Here is a 14,546-nt window from a genome sequence, read left to right on the forward strand (position 1 = left end):
AGCAAAACGTTTCTCATGTCTGGCTGAACTGCTATGGCAATATGTTTCTCAATCACTCCACATTCTTCACCAATTTGAGTTGAACAGTGAAAATTAAACTCCAGAGGTTTGCCTGCTCACTCTCCTTTACTGAAAACACGCACAAAAAGACATTATAATTGAAGGAGCGGCCTGTTTCTGCTACTAAGCAAACACTGTTGATATTCAGTCCCTCCTTTGAAAGATAAGACCAGCAGTCAAACAATAATATTTTCACATAATCCAAATGTACTGAAGAACTGTTTTGTGCCAAGAAGCAAATCACACAGACATATCGAGTGCTTTAGCTTTTATAAATATGATTTCTTTTTTTTTCTTCTTTTTTTTATGTGAAATAACATAAAAACACATTAAATAACTAGAGTGACATGTGTTATCATTCCAGTGGCACCCACATCCATATTCTCTCAACTTCATCAAGATATTTTTTTTTTCTCCGTTATCAGTTGCAGACTTTAAAAACAACACTCTGACATTTTATTCCATATGTCAAAATGCCTCCCGCTTCTAAGACAATGTTTTAAATTGGGAGCCTTTTTAAACTTCCAAGGGGCGATTTCCAAAGTCAATAGAGCGTAATCCAGAGAGTTATTCCATCTGACTGGGTAGGAGGCTACAGGGTGTTTGATGGGGGATATTGAACAGTGATTTTTTTGGCATGGCTGGGAGAGAGGGGGTGGAGGGAGGAATGCAATGAAAGGGTGGGGGTTACCTGGGGTTAGGGAAATGTGAAATATGCCTGTGTGTGTGTGTGTGTGTGTGTGTGTGTTTGAGAGAGATCAACAAATCACTAAAAAGCTGAGAAAGCAAGACAGAAAAGAGCGAGAGAAACCGGACTTGATTTAAACGTGTGTGTTCTTAATGCGATTTTTGTTTTATTTTGTGTCTCTGTGGCCAAATGTCTTACCTTATCCAGTTCACTGGACAGCTTCTTATTTTCTTCTGTAAGCAGGACTCTCTCCCTGTCGTACTTCTGCTTGTTCTCCGTCTCCAACTCTTCCCGCTCGCTTTGGCTGGAGGAAACACGCACAACACGCGCACACACACACACACACACACACACACACACACACACACACAGATTGTTAAACTTGTGGCATTGTATAAACTTACATTTATTCCCTAATCATAATTCACAGCTGCAAATCCAATCTCAATCTTTCTCTCTGTTCAGAGATTTTGATTTTGTGGATTTTGTACTCTTCTGCCAGCTGTTCTGAAAAGCATTCAACCGCCACTCTACATTTAACTTACTTACAGGAGTATAAACAAATGTAAAAATTGTAAAGTAAAAAGTGTACACCAATCTCCTTCAGAATGCCTCATCTATTCCCCTACCTTAGTTCGTGTGTGTGTGTGTGTGTGTGTGTGTGTGTTTGTGTGTGTGGGCCTTTGGCTCCACACATTTCCTTAAAACCTAAATCAAAGGCTTGGTACTAAGACCCGGCTCACATTATTCAGCCCAAACACATTAATGCAGTTAGAACCTGATACAGCGGCGTGTTTAAAAATGAATTACAAAGCCCTGTGACAATAATGTCAGCAACACCGGGCAGCAAAGTTAGGCTACAGGGTACAAAAACAAAGCTCGAAAGCTCTCTCCTCAAAAACAAGATTTTATTAAATATTTGATTAAACCAGCGGCTCTCAATGTGGGATCAGGTCCCCCGGAGTGCCTACCAGGGGGTCTGCTGCAGAAAAACAACTGACTTATTTTCATTTCTTGGTATTTAATATTGGAAAAGGCACATTTTGACAGAAAATATTTATTTTTACTAATTCAACCATTTTCGCCCTTTACTGACTTTACCATTCAAGACTACAGTATTGTGTACAAAAAACAAGTGGTAGTCGTAGTTGCCATGTTGTTTGAATTAAGAAATACACCCTAGATTAGGTAAGCCTAAATGAGTAAAATAACAATTGATCATCTCAGCAGCACTGCCACTGCCTGCTTGGATAGTTGCTTTCAGCTTCAATTGTACGGCTCAGGCTACATCCCCACTACTATGTTTTCGTTCAAATATTGAATATCTTCTGCTACGTTTACGCCTCGCGTCCACAGTACGCCGGCGAATCCGAGCCCCTGAAACGGAGACATTTGGAAACACCGCTGACCCTGTTCTGGTTTGAAAACTCCGGGGTTGCTTTGTATTCTTGGCGGGCAGAAATGGAGAGGCCTGGAGAGATGGGTGCAGGTGCATTTGCTATTTAAACGACGTGGGCGCTGGACGGGAAATTGACAACCGCGTCGGGCTTTGCGCTGCGCCGGGTGCAAGACGGGGCCCTGAATCTTCATGCATCTCCTGTGAAATGGGGGTCAATTTGGAGGGATGAAAAAACCTTGAGAACCCCTGGGAGAAAGTTACCTGCATAATGGGGTTATTCTCTCCTTGGGTTAGGGGAAACACAACTATTCAATTCTAACAATATTATCATCTACCAAAAATGAGATTAACTATTCAAAACACTACGTCACAGTTATTACACACTGATACCAATATATGTGTAATTACCTGATGCAATCATCACTGGAAAGGACAATGAAGAAACCAAAAATAATGTCATGACAGCCAGGACATTGGACACCACTACACCAAAAATACACAAGAGGGGAAAAAACCATTTGCCTTGATCAGATGAAAAAGAAAGTACCTCTCGCGGCGAGTCTTGTCCAGCTTGTCTTTGAGCATCAGGATCTCTTTCTGCAGGGCGAGGTGTTGGCTCTCAGCGTCCCGCAGCTCCTTGCGCAGGGCTTTCAGCTCCGAGCTGTGCTGCGCTTCCCTGCGTGCCAACTCCTCCTCGTACAGGAGCGTTTTCTTCTCCAGGTCTCCCCGCAGGCGGCCCACCTCCTGGGTCTGGTCCGCTGAGGCCGGGGCGACAGAGGAACCGGCTTGCTTCAGCTGGGTGGGTGGGGAATACGGAGTAAAAGTGGGGTTGGTGAGGTTGAGCGGCAGACATAAAGATTAGTAAAGTATGGAGAGAGAAGTGTGAATGGGATCAATAAGTGGCCATTCACACAGCCTGCGTCGGCCGTCAGACGGTGCTGCAAAAAAGCAGGTCTTTCCATTCATTTTTAATGGGGGTAGTGCGTTTAGGGGGACATGCAAAAAAAACGCAGCAGGCCTGCGGCGAAAAATTCATACCGACTCAACTTTAGGGAGACGCAACCCGACGTCACGATGCAGTGGCCAATCATGTAACCGACGAACAGACTTGTACAGGAAACAGGAAACCTCAATGCCTCTATCGCTGCCACAAGAAGGTTTTAAAACACGAAACAAAAGCACTGAACTTTCCAGGAGCACGTTAAAAAGCTGAATGTTTGCCAAACAAAGCACAGTCGATCTGTCTCGCTCGTCTCTTTTCTTTCTCCGGGAAATGAAGCTGCCTTCAAGTGCGGTCGGGAACGACGAGATCTACAAACGATCTGACGGAAAACAGTAGTTGTGAAATATAAAGTCTACTTGTGCTACATTGGGCGGTTAAAGAACACAACGGGATGTCAAAGAAATGGGCCGTTTCATTGACGCGCAACCCTGCGAAAAATCGCCCGATCGCCGTTTCCCTGTGAACGCAGCCTAATACTATCTTGCACCCGGCGCAGCGCAATGCCCGAGGCAAGTGTCTTTGCCAGTTTAAGACCGACGCAGTTGTCAATTTCCCGTCCAGCGCCCGCATCGTTTAAATAGCAAATGCACCTGTGCCCATCTGTGCGCACACGGGCGTGCTGGTCTTACAGGGAGGTGTGTTCAGGTGCATTCTTGGCGTATTGCTATCTTGAGGGCAGCGGAAAGTGATTGCGCCATTGACCAACAAAAACCTGGTCTAAAGTCAATAACGCAGCATTTCATTGTTGTTTCAAACACGTGCTTCACCTCGTGGAGTTTTGGCGGCATAGTGCTCGTGCCACTTCACGCACGAGCAGATCAGTTTCTTCTCCTGAAAATCTCTCCTTCCTGCTTGGCAAATCCGCCATCATAATAGCAACGCGCCAAGGTACAATCGCGCCTGGCTTTTAAAGGGAATGGGAGATGATTCTGATTGGTTTATTGCATGTTACGCCCAAAACACACCTATGATTAATTAAGACACTAAGTACAACCCTTTCGCACCATGTGCCCGGCGCACGGACCCTTTTTTTTCCCCCCGTTAAACTAGCAAAAGTGGATTTGTACATGCCCTAAACGCACCTGCGCCAGGCGCTTCACGCCGTGTGCTTAGATCGTTACAATAGGGCCCTTTGTGTCAGTACAGAGCAAACGCACAACTGTATATCTGAACTTTTAGGAGCGCGCAGAGACTCGCTAAGTGCGCAGAGACTCTGTGGATGGACAGGTCCACGTTCAGCTGTGTTTGTTGGCACGCTTACCTTAAGCCCTTCCAACTCCTCCTCCAGCTGTCGACTATACTGCTCATTACGCTCTCTCAGCTTCCTCTCTTTCTGAGCCTCCGCTGTCTTCTCCTCCGCCTGCACCTCCATCTGATTCACACATAAACTCCAGTGATTGGATGCAAGCACACATCATACACCATTGTTCCCCCTATGCACCCATTTCAACCAGGGCTGCACAATATATCTTTTTTTTCTGTATTGTCATCGCGATATCAACTGCCGCGACACACACATCGCGAATGCTGCGACACATCGCAAAAGACTTTTTTTTTTTTTGTGTTTCAGAAAACTGTCCTTTAAAATGTAGCGGCCATTCTTTTTTTAGTGGTGCCTTTTATATTCAATTCGATGTTTAACTTTGCTCAAAAGAATGTTGGAAAGGATTTCCTTTTGTTTTAAATTCAACACGCCATTTGTTGAGTTTTAGCAGAATACTGCAAGCAGCAGAAAGACTAAACTGAGCACACTTTAGGTTTAGGTTCGGTTTATTCATCGCACGTAATATTGTCATCGCGATATTCAACAACATTATTGCATATTTTCCTCATATCGTGCAGCCCTAATTTCAACCCACCAGGAGCAGAAGTAGGCGTCTTTTTTTTGGTTACACTTTACTTGAAGGTATCTACATAAGAGTGACATGACACTGTCATGAACGTGTCATAAGCATTATAAACAAGTCAAACGTTTATGACATAACGCTTCTTCTAATAAGTGTCATTTGGTTTTTGTCATGACAAGTTAGGGTTAGAGTTAGGGTTAGGGTTCATGTGACATGACTGTGACATGTCACGCTTATGTAGATACCTTCAAGTAAAGTGTTTTTTTTTTCATACATGTTAATACAATCGTAACCTATAAAATCCCATCAAAAACATGCACAAGCTAAACATTCCAACCACACATAACTGCACCAATACACGAAAGAACTGTCACAAAAAATATATACTTTGTGGCCTTATTCCACTGTATTGTGCTGCGTATTAACCTAAGGAAATTATGATGTGCCATGTTACTCCGAATTGCTGAAAATGTACCCAAATGTCGGTCATGTTCTTGCAAGTGTGTAGAAACACATTATAAAGTGAAATACAGCCACTGCAACATTGTTTCTAATCTACTGTATAAATAATCATGGAAATCTAGAACTATTTCTAGAAATGTGATATGAGGGCAATACACAGACGCCATTTTGTGCACCAACCAGTCACTGGCGACGGAAGAGGGTGTTCTAGCAACCACAGGGAGACTACTCTACCTCTTTTCTGGCCCTCTCAGACTTCCGCACCTCAAGCCGAAGCGCCTCAAGCTTCTGAGTCTGGCTCTCCATCTCCTCCTCCTTGTCGCGCAACTGGCGAGCCAGACGCTGCTTCACCGACCTGGGTGAAAAGTTCAGTCACAATGTCACAAAACGATGAAATGGACCTTAAAAAAAACCTAACCTAAAAAATTATTAAATTAAAAATTTAAAAAAAAAGAAGCATAGGTTGGTTGTGAGAAATGGTCTGAGGGGAAGTGATCCTACCTGAGGTCTGTGAGCTTCTCGTTGAGTTCAGAAAACTCCTGCATGGCCAGTTTCCTCTGGCTGTGGGCTTCCTTCAGCTCTTTCGCCTGAGATTTCAGCTTCTCGTTGGACTCAGCAAGATCCTGGCCAGAAAGGGAGAGCATAGATCAACATTTAGATTCTCACAGTGACTTCAAGGAAAATCTATCTCAATATAAGCAAGGCGTTTATTTGACTTTTTGGCACCAAAATCAAAGCAACCCGGGGTTTTTTTTTTTTTCCTGGTCTTTCATATTTTGAACATTGGTATCATTGTGTTTGTAGGCACAGTTACCATGCAGGGCTTAGTGCTCGTGTGAAGAAAAAAAATGTTTTGATGAGGAATGCGTATGTGGTATTAAAACACACTGGAACTGGCACAGCTATTCATGTAACTTCACACATTCAAATACACACTTTTGTGAACTTATTGTCATGTCTTGGCAAAGTAAAAATATACAACTGAAGTATTTTTAAAAGATTCTTTTTTTGGGGGGATTTTCCCTTTATTACATAGAGACAGTGGATAGGCATGAAAGGGGGAGAGAGATGGGGGATGACACGCAAAACAAAAGGCAGCAGGTCGGACTCGAACCAACTGAAGTAACTGAACAAGTGCTTAATTGTTGTTACTATAGGTAATGTTTAGTAGAGTTTCCTATACTAGGGGCACAGCATCTGTTACTAAAATAAGGAAAATACAAATCCATACACACACACACACACACACACACACACTACAATACAATACTGCTTCTACCTTGTGTATGTCATCCCTCTCCTGTGTAACGCTCCTCATCTGTTTCTCCAGAGTCTTGGCGTGTTTGGATGAGTCCTCCAGATCCCTGCGCGCCAACGACACGTCCTCCAGCTGCTTCTCAAGTTGGCCCGACTCTGACACACACACACACACACACACACACACACACACACAGGTTCAAAATTTAATAAAACGTTACTTAAAGGTATATTATGCAGTATTATCCTTAAGGAACTATGTCTATAGACTAATAGGCCCGTAGGGGTTTAACCCTCAGCCAATGACAGCGAGCAGAGTGTGCAGCCCAGTCTCTTTCCTAACCGACGCACATGTTTAACAGACACACAATTTAACAGTGGCTGTCTTAGTTTGTTTCCAAGGGTTTACAAATTCTCCAGAGTTCTATTTAGAGTTTTCCCAAACTTAAAACTAGGCTCGTAAGTCAGTGAGTAGCAGCTGAATTCAAACCCCTAAGGTTGGTGAATGAAGAGAAAGAAAAAAAAATCCTGACCAGCGATCTGCTTCTTGAGGATGTCGATCTCGCTCTTCAGACTCCTGATCTCCACCTCCTTGTTGGCGCTGACGGGGCCCTCGCCTGTTGGGTGCTGCAGGGCCTGCACCGTCTGAGTCGCCTCTGCAACCGGTCAGGGGAGACGCATTAGTTATGTGTTCCTTGTTGTTCCTTTTTGTCACACATTCTACATAGACTACTAAATGCACAGTACAGTGTGGGTTTACAGTATGTATTAGCGTCCGACAGAGCAGTAACCGAGCCGGGCCCCGAGCCCGACAGAGCAGTAACCGACCCCGGCCCACGTCCGACAGAGCAGTAACCGAGCCCGACGGTTAAAATCCCATTTTTTTCTCATACTAATGACATATCTTTGTTTGTTTGTTTGTGTGGAAAGCCCGCTTTTATTAAGCAACTGTAGGAAGGCATTTGGAAATGTCAACAGATGAGCGCATCAGCACACACAGGGCAACAAGCACATGTTAACATAGGCGCGCACACAAGAGGCCCAATCATGTCGCGCTGATGTGACAGAGCCCGACCCGAACATCATTTCTAAATATCTGTCCGAACCCAGACCGGCCCATCGGGTCCCGTCGGGCTCAGGTCGAGTATCCATCCTCTAGTATGTATGTCGGAGTAAATGTATGCGTGCATGTTTTGGTAATCTGAACTCTTTAAGCATACCTTTTGACAACAGTAGAATGAATGCACTAATGTGTCTCCTCCCTCTCAGCCTCAAATTGCAAAGAGGAACGTTGTCCGGCAGCCTTACCTTGGAGTTTGCGGCTCAGCTCTACTTTCTCCTGCTCCAGGCGACGGATCCTCCTCTCGTAAGCCTCTGTGGCCAGGCTGTCCTCCAGGCCTCGCTGGACATCCAGGTCTAATTGGTCCCGGCCTGCCTTACCCGGCTCCCCTGCCAGCTGTCGCAGGCAAGCCCGGTCAGATAGGGTACTATGGGGGGGGGGGACCAGGAAAAAAAAGGTTAGGTAGTGAAGAGAAAGGTGTAGGAGACATGGAAACAGTAGCAGTGAGGGTCAGTGATGAAAGAAATCAAAAGGGAAGAGAGGTTGAATGATAAGGGGAGAAAAAAGCCACGTATAGAGTTGCAAAATGGGAATAATGGTTTTAAACCGTATTAGAAAAATCAACATGAAAGTGTTTCGTTAAGGGAGGGGGGGAAGAGGCCGGAGGGAAATGACAGAGAAACAGCAGGAGGAGGAGAAAACAGGAAAGGGAAGTGGACGACAGAGATAGAGATGAGTTGAAAGACGAGAGGATGTTGAGTCATGGAAGAAGGGGGAGAGGGAGGGGGGGGGAGAAGGAATGACAGCCGCATAAAGGAAGATGGGGAGTGTGGGAGAGAGAGAGAGAGAGAGACAGAGTGGGGGAAAGAGGAGAGAAAGAAAGAGTAGAAAAGACCATTATCACTGAGCCTTTAAGAGATAAGAAAGTAAGTGGTGGGTTTGTTGCTTTCTCACGAGGAGCGCTGAGAGTGGAGCTCTACAGCAAGTCCTGAACATCCCCTTATTAGGGATGGAAGCTAATTCAACACTCCTACGCCTCAATGCTATGCAGTGACAAGGCTTGGCCGGGGAAATCGGTGTGCTTACTAATTATATATCATGCTGGATTGTGACAAGGTGCCACACGTTTTTTTCATCTGTCTTTATTGAAGTGCTGAAAATGGATAACAATGATCTTAATTTTGCCAACTGGAGAAAAAAAAAATACTGGAGGAAAATAGTGCCTTCGTTTCATTTCATCCATCCACTAAATATCCCCTAATCATGGTCATATTAATGAAGTGTGAAGAAAGACTTTTCAACAACAACAAACAAACAAAAAAAGACAAAATGACCAACGCCAGAGTCTAACTTTAGGCGGCGGTTAAAAATAACCTTTTATGTACAGTCTATTTATATATCTGGTTGCCAGGAGGTGGAAAGAGTACAAAAATATTCTACTGAAGTCAAAGTACGATTACTCTGATGAACTTTTACTTAAGTACAAGTAAAGTTACCGGTATAAAAATCTACACAAGTAGAAGTAGTTTATTTAAAATATACTCAAAGTAAAAGTTACTTAGTTACTTTTTAACAGCAAGTGGAGACATACTTTGTTATATGTATACCTATTTTAATATCTTATTTATACTTATTTAATTAAATCACAGTCTTTTGCGATTTGTTAAGGGCCCAGAGCCAAAAAGTAAACAAAAAAAACAAATAAATAAATAAAAATAAGCGACAAAACCTTGAAAAAAAGCACCAAAAAAAAAATCTAAACAGAAAAAACGACAACCATTTTTGATTTGAGTTCGTTGACAGATATTTTGCCAAAACAACGTTAGAAACCTTTATTCTTTTTTTCTTCTTTTTTTTTTACTCAGTAACGGATTTGTATTCAAATGTAGCAAAGTACAATACTTCAAAAAAAAACTACATTGTGTCATTTTTTGTGTTGATTCTTAGCAAAAAACCCTTTGTTCCTTCACAAATACGTGCTCATTCATGTGTAATTACTTCCACCAGCTAATCAAAGTATTCTCGTAAGCGTAGAATCTGACATTCAGAATTATTCAGAATACATACGAGCGACTCGCTCGAATGGCGGCCGCCATGTAGCGCCATCTTTAAAATCCATTAGCCAAAGAGGGGCATACCTCCGCCTTTCGCCCTTTTACACTCAGTGGCACCGTGACGAATGCCGGGGGGGAGATTACTCGCCAGGGAAGCGAAAAAGAGAATAAAAAAAAAAACGACAACGCGACAGGCAAAGCAACCAGACCAAAGTCAATATTGGAGTGGCTAGAACAGCTGCGTGTAAACGATGGAGATACTAAGAGCTAATGTCGGGTTCGGCCACCGTAGGAGGAGGGGCTAGAAAGTCATATTCAGTTGGTTGTCGTATACAATTTCACCGCTAGATGGGAGAAACTGTTACACAACGTAGCTTTAAGTCAAAGTAAAATTACAGATTTTAAAAACTACTCTGAAAAAGTAAAAAAACCTCAATTACAGTAACTCGAGTAATCGGAATTTGTTACTTCCCACCTCTGCTGGTTGCCGTGGTAGCACTTACCATTTACTGGTGTAGGTGAAGCCCACAAAGGGCAGGTGGTGGCCAGAGAAGGCAGTGTGAGAGGGAGGGGGCATGGTCTCCTGAAATATCACAAGAAAACATGACAAAGAAGTGAGTTTGTCACGTCTAATATACGCGATTGTAAGACAAATGTGAATCCAACCGTACCGAGTTCTTCAGGCAGTCATCATCCACATCAAAGTTGGAGGTATCTGTAGGACTGCTGACCTCGGGGATGTACGGCGCCTCACACGTAAGAATGTTTTCCCAATCGATGCCTGAACACAAGAGAGGTCACAATAAGAACACAGGATGATCCATAACTCCCTTATTAATAAGCACATAATAGAGGCACACATCTATGAACTCTGGATACCTTCAACTGACATTTATTGAAACTGTATTCATGTATTAAACCTGTTTAGAGATATACTGTAAAGTCAAACAATGCATCTATTAGGGTAAAAAGAAAAGTTATCTTCTGATAAAATGGCCTTCATTCTTCAATATACTACAATATGTGCAGTATATGAAGTTTAGTTGTAGTATATTTTTCATAGTTTAATTTGTTTATTTGAACAAAAACCAAGACAAGCGTCACGCATTAAAAAGAGTAAAAAGGATTATGTTGGGGAAATTTGTCAAACCCAAAAGGCATGTCTCCAAAAAAGGAAAATAAATAACATCTAAAATATTAATGTTCAATGAAGATGAAAACACATTATTTCAACACAAAGAAGAAAATACAACAAAAGGAGGGAAAAAATCTAATTTGAATAACCGATACTCATGTGTGTCAATAAACAGTCCACAAGATACATACATATATCAATTGCTAATAACAAGTATAGCTATATAGTATATAGTTCATGATATATATACACACACACACACACACACACACACACAACTGCTAGAAAGGATACTAGGAGAAAATTGGATTGTTTAATTTGTTTGATGTCTGAGGGCCCTATTTTAACGATCTAAGCACACGGCGTGAAGCGCCTGGCGCAGGTGCGTTTAGGGCGTGTACGAATCCACTTTTGCTAGTTTAACGGGGGGAAAAAGGGTCCGTGCGCCGGGCACATGGTTCAAAAGGGTTGTACTTAGTGTCTTAATTAATCAAAGGTGTGTTTTGGGCGTAACATGCAATAAACCAATCAGAGTGTCAGCTCCCATTCCCTTTAAAAGCCAGGCGCGATTGTACCTTGGCGCGTTGCTATTATGATGGCGGATTTGCCAAGCAGGAAGGAGAGATTTTCAGGAGGAGAAACTGATCTGCTCGTGCAAAAAATATTTTTATTTTTAATCTTTTGCATGTTTGTGTGCTGCTGCGTGCCCTGTGTGTGTAACAAGCATAGTGGCACGAGCCTAGGCTCATTTTACATATGCGCGGTTAAAATAGCAATGAAATGCTGCGTTATTGACTTTAGACCAGGTTTTTGTTGGTCAATGGCGCGATCACTTTCCGCTGCCCTCAAGATAGCAATAAGGCCAAGAATGCACCTGAACACACCTCCCTGTAAGACCAGCACGCCCGTGGGCGCACAGATGGGCGCAGGTGCGTTTGATATTGAAACGACGCGGGCGCTGGACGGGAAATTGACAACTGCGTCGGTCTTAAACTGGCAAAGACACTTGCGCCGGGCTTTGCGCCGGGTGCAAGATAGGGCCCTGAATCTTCATGGAAAAATCTATTAAATGATAGATAGCAAATCCGGCTGATATACACTTGATAAAAACTAGATTTAAAAAAAAAAATACATGTGAGCTCTATATTTATATTAGAAGCAACACTGAACCAAGGGAAGACATATTGGCAAATGTGCCGTCAGACTGTACCAACGAAGAAGGGGTGGTGCTTGAAGTCCTCAATGCCGTTCTGGCCCAATCGGTGCTCTCGACTGCAAATGAGCCGGCGTACCAGATCCTTAGCGTCCTCCGACACGTCTGTTATCTGCTGTGGGAACTGGAACCGCTCCTGTGCAAAATGTGATGCAATGCATTAGAGGCAGGCAACAGAGATCCGCTATACATGTACAGTATCAACACTGGCACATTTCCTACTTCCACTTTGTTTCTACTTTATGCTTATACATCCTATCTTTCAAAACTCTTTTACTACAGCATTGGTATTTCTCAGTAATGTGTTGACATGCAAATTGACCAGGGTTTCTACAGGTTTCACCAAGTCAAATTTAAGGCTTTTTAAGACCTTTTTGAGACCATTATGAATGAAAAAGAGTCAGATGTCAGAGTTCAGGGACATCGTCTGAAACAATTCCCTGATTTCCTCATTGGCATTATAAGACTGGTGTCTCGATTGGCTGCAATATTAGTTGCATGTTGGTCTCGTTTGTAGTCGTAAAACAGCAAATTACATTTGCACTAGCAACAGAAAGAACTACAAGACCGCAGAATAAAAAATAAATAAAATAAACATTTCAAAGCGCTGTGGGAGCATTTCAATGAGCATTAGAGGTGGCGTTACATTGATGTAGGGAATTTAAGACCCATTTAAAGTTATTTAAGACTAGGTGTGTAAGAAAAAAATCTATACACTTGATTATCGCAATATTTTATTTTGCAATACTGTATTGATTTTTTTTTTTTTTTTTTTGTGTTTACGTGCAAAAATATTCATGTAAGACCGTGGTTCACGTTTATGTTGTGTTTAAACCCCCTACTGCTAGATGGCTATGCTGAGACGCACCACTAGTGTCCTTGCCTAACAGTGCCTAGCAGTGCCTGACTTTTTGCTAGAAGCTAACAACGTAGCTATGGCTGAACTTTGGCCTACTTTAGCGTATAAATATTTGTTCACCAAGAACCTGTGAACCACAATCCCAAACTGGCAGTTAGATTTTCTGTGTACTGAATCGTTCTTTGACTTTTATGCACATCATGTCTTTTTTTAAATATTAGTTTTCCTAAAATTATACTCCCAATATATCGCCTTACGCACAGTATCGAAGTATATTACAATATATTGAATCGTGACCCATGTATTGTGATACGTATCGTATCGCCAGATTCTTGACAATACACAGCCCTATTTAAGACCTAGAACACAATACTTCAAATTTAATTTAAGGCCTAAAACTTTTTTTTTTTTACTTTTTAAGACCCCACGGAAACCCTGATTCACACATACGGAGAAGCAGCTCTATCAGCTCACCTTGTGGTTCATGATCTTCCCGTAGGTTTCCACCAGGGACTCTGCATAGAAAGGAGTCTCGCCGTACAGCATCTCATACATGCAGACTCCCAGGGACCACCAGTCGCACTCAGGACCATACTTGCCCTTCCCGTCCTCCATAGCCTGGAGGATTTCTGGGGAGATGTAGTCTGGAGTCCCCACCGCCACGGAGGACTGGACCTAGCAGGGGGACAATACAAAAGTCAACACTTAAAAAAAATCCTTAAAAATGACACATATGAGGCAAAATCTCACATTACAAACAGTGGTGGGAAAAGTAAAAGTATTTAAATATAATGTTTTGGGCTTTTCCGCCTTTAATTGATAGGACAGCTAGGTGAGAAAGGAGAGAGAGAGGGGGGGAAGACATGCAGGAAATTGTCACAGGTCGGACTCGAACCCTTGACCTCTGCGTCGAGGCATAAACCTCTCAGTATACGTGTGCCTGCTCTACCCACTGATCCAACCCGGCCACAACTTCAGTAAAAGTATGGATATATCAAACTGTAAAAAAAATAAAATACTCTGTTCCAAGTAAAAGTCCTGCATTGAAAATGTTACTTAAGTAAAAGTATCATCAGTAAAATGTACTTAAAGTATTCAAATTAAAAGTACTCAATGCAGAAAAATCCTCACATTTCAGAAACTGGAAACGATCCAAACTGTTCTTACAGTTGGGTAGTTTAAATTATAATAAAACATCGTATTTTATAAACTACATGCGTTTTGTGTGCACAAATCTTGTAAAGTAACTAGTAACTGAAGCTGTCAGACGAACGTAGCGGAGTAAAAGGTACAATATTTCTCTTGTCAATGCAAGTAATGATGCTGATGAGTTACAGGCTGAATACCACCAGCAACATCAACACAACAACCAAACAAAGAGCATTCCTGAACTTTCAGACCCCCCCCCCCACACTACAGGATGAATCCCCTGGTCTGCACAGTGTTTTTGGAGCTCCGTTTTAACATTTTGAGAATGCACATTTATGCTGAAGCCGGAATTAAGTGCCA

The 14,546-nt window shown here is 42.5% G+C and overlaps 1 protein-coding gene across 5 annotated transcripts in view; it reads right to left on the bottom strand.

The window, feature by feature from the left end:
* Positions 1-14,546, bottom strand: part of cdc42bpab (CDC42 binding protein kinase alpha (DMPK-like) b) — a 98,953-nt gene that overhangs the window by 24,783 nt on the left and 59,624 nt on the right. For all 5 annotated transcript variants that reach the window (XM_078275086.1, XM_078275085.1, XM_078275089.1 and 2 more), the window contains exons 7-18: positions 13,512-13,712; positions 12,176-12,314; positions 10,502-10,611; positions 10,334-10,413; positions 8,025-8,203; positions 7,250-7,372; positions 6,739-6,872; positions 5,961-6,082; positions 5,694-5,814; positions 4,412-4,522; positions 2,695-2,942; positions 947-1,052 (exon numbers count right to left, since the gene is read on the bottom strand). In XM_078275086.1, coding sequence (XP_078131212.1) covers positions 947-1,052; positions 2,695-2,942; positions 4,412-4,522; positions 5,694-5,814; positions 5,961-6,082; positions 6,739-6,872; positions 7,250-7,372; positions 8,025-8,203; positions 10,334-10,413; positions 10,502-10,611; positions 12,176-12,314; positions 13,512-13,712 — 1,674 coding nt within the window. The remainder of the gene's footprint in view (positions 1-946; positions 1,053-2,694; positions 2,943-4,411; positions 4,523-5,693; positions 5,815-5,960; positions 6,083-6,738; positions 6,873-7,249; positions 7,373-8,024; positions 8,204-10,333; positions 10,414-10,501; positions 10,612-12,175; positions 12,315-13,511; positions 13,713-14,546) is intronic.

The sequence above is a fragment of the Sander vitreus genome, chromosome 18, assembly GCF_031162955.1.
Source record: "Sander vitreus isolate 19-12246 chromosome 18, sanVit1, whole genome shotgun sequence".
Taxonomy (NCBI): Eukaryota; Metazoa; Chordata; class Actinopteri; order Perciformes; family Percidae; genus Sander; species Sander vitreus.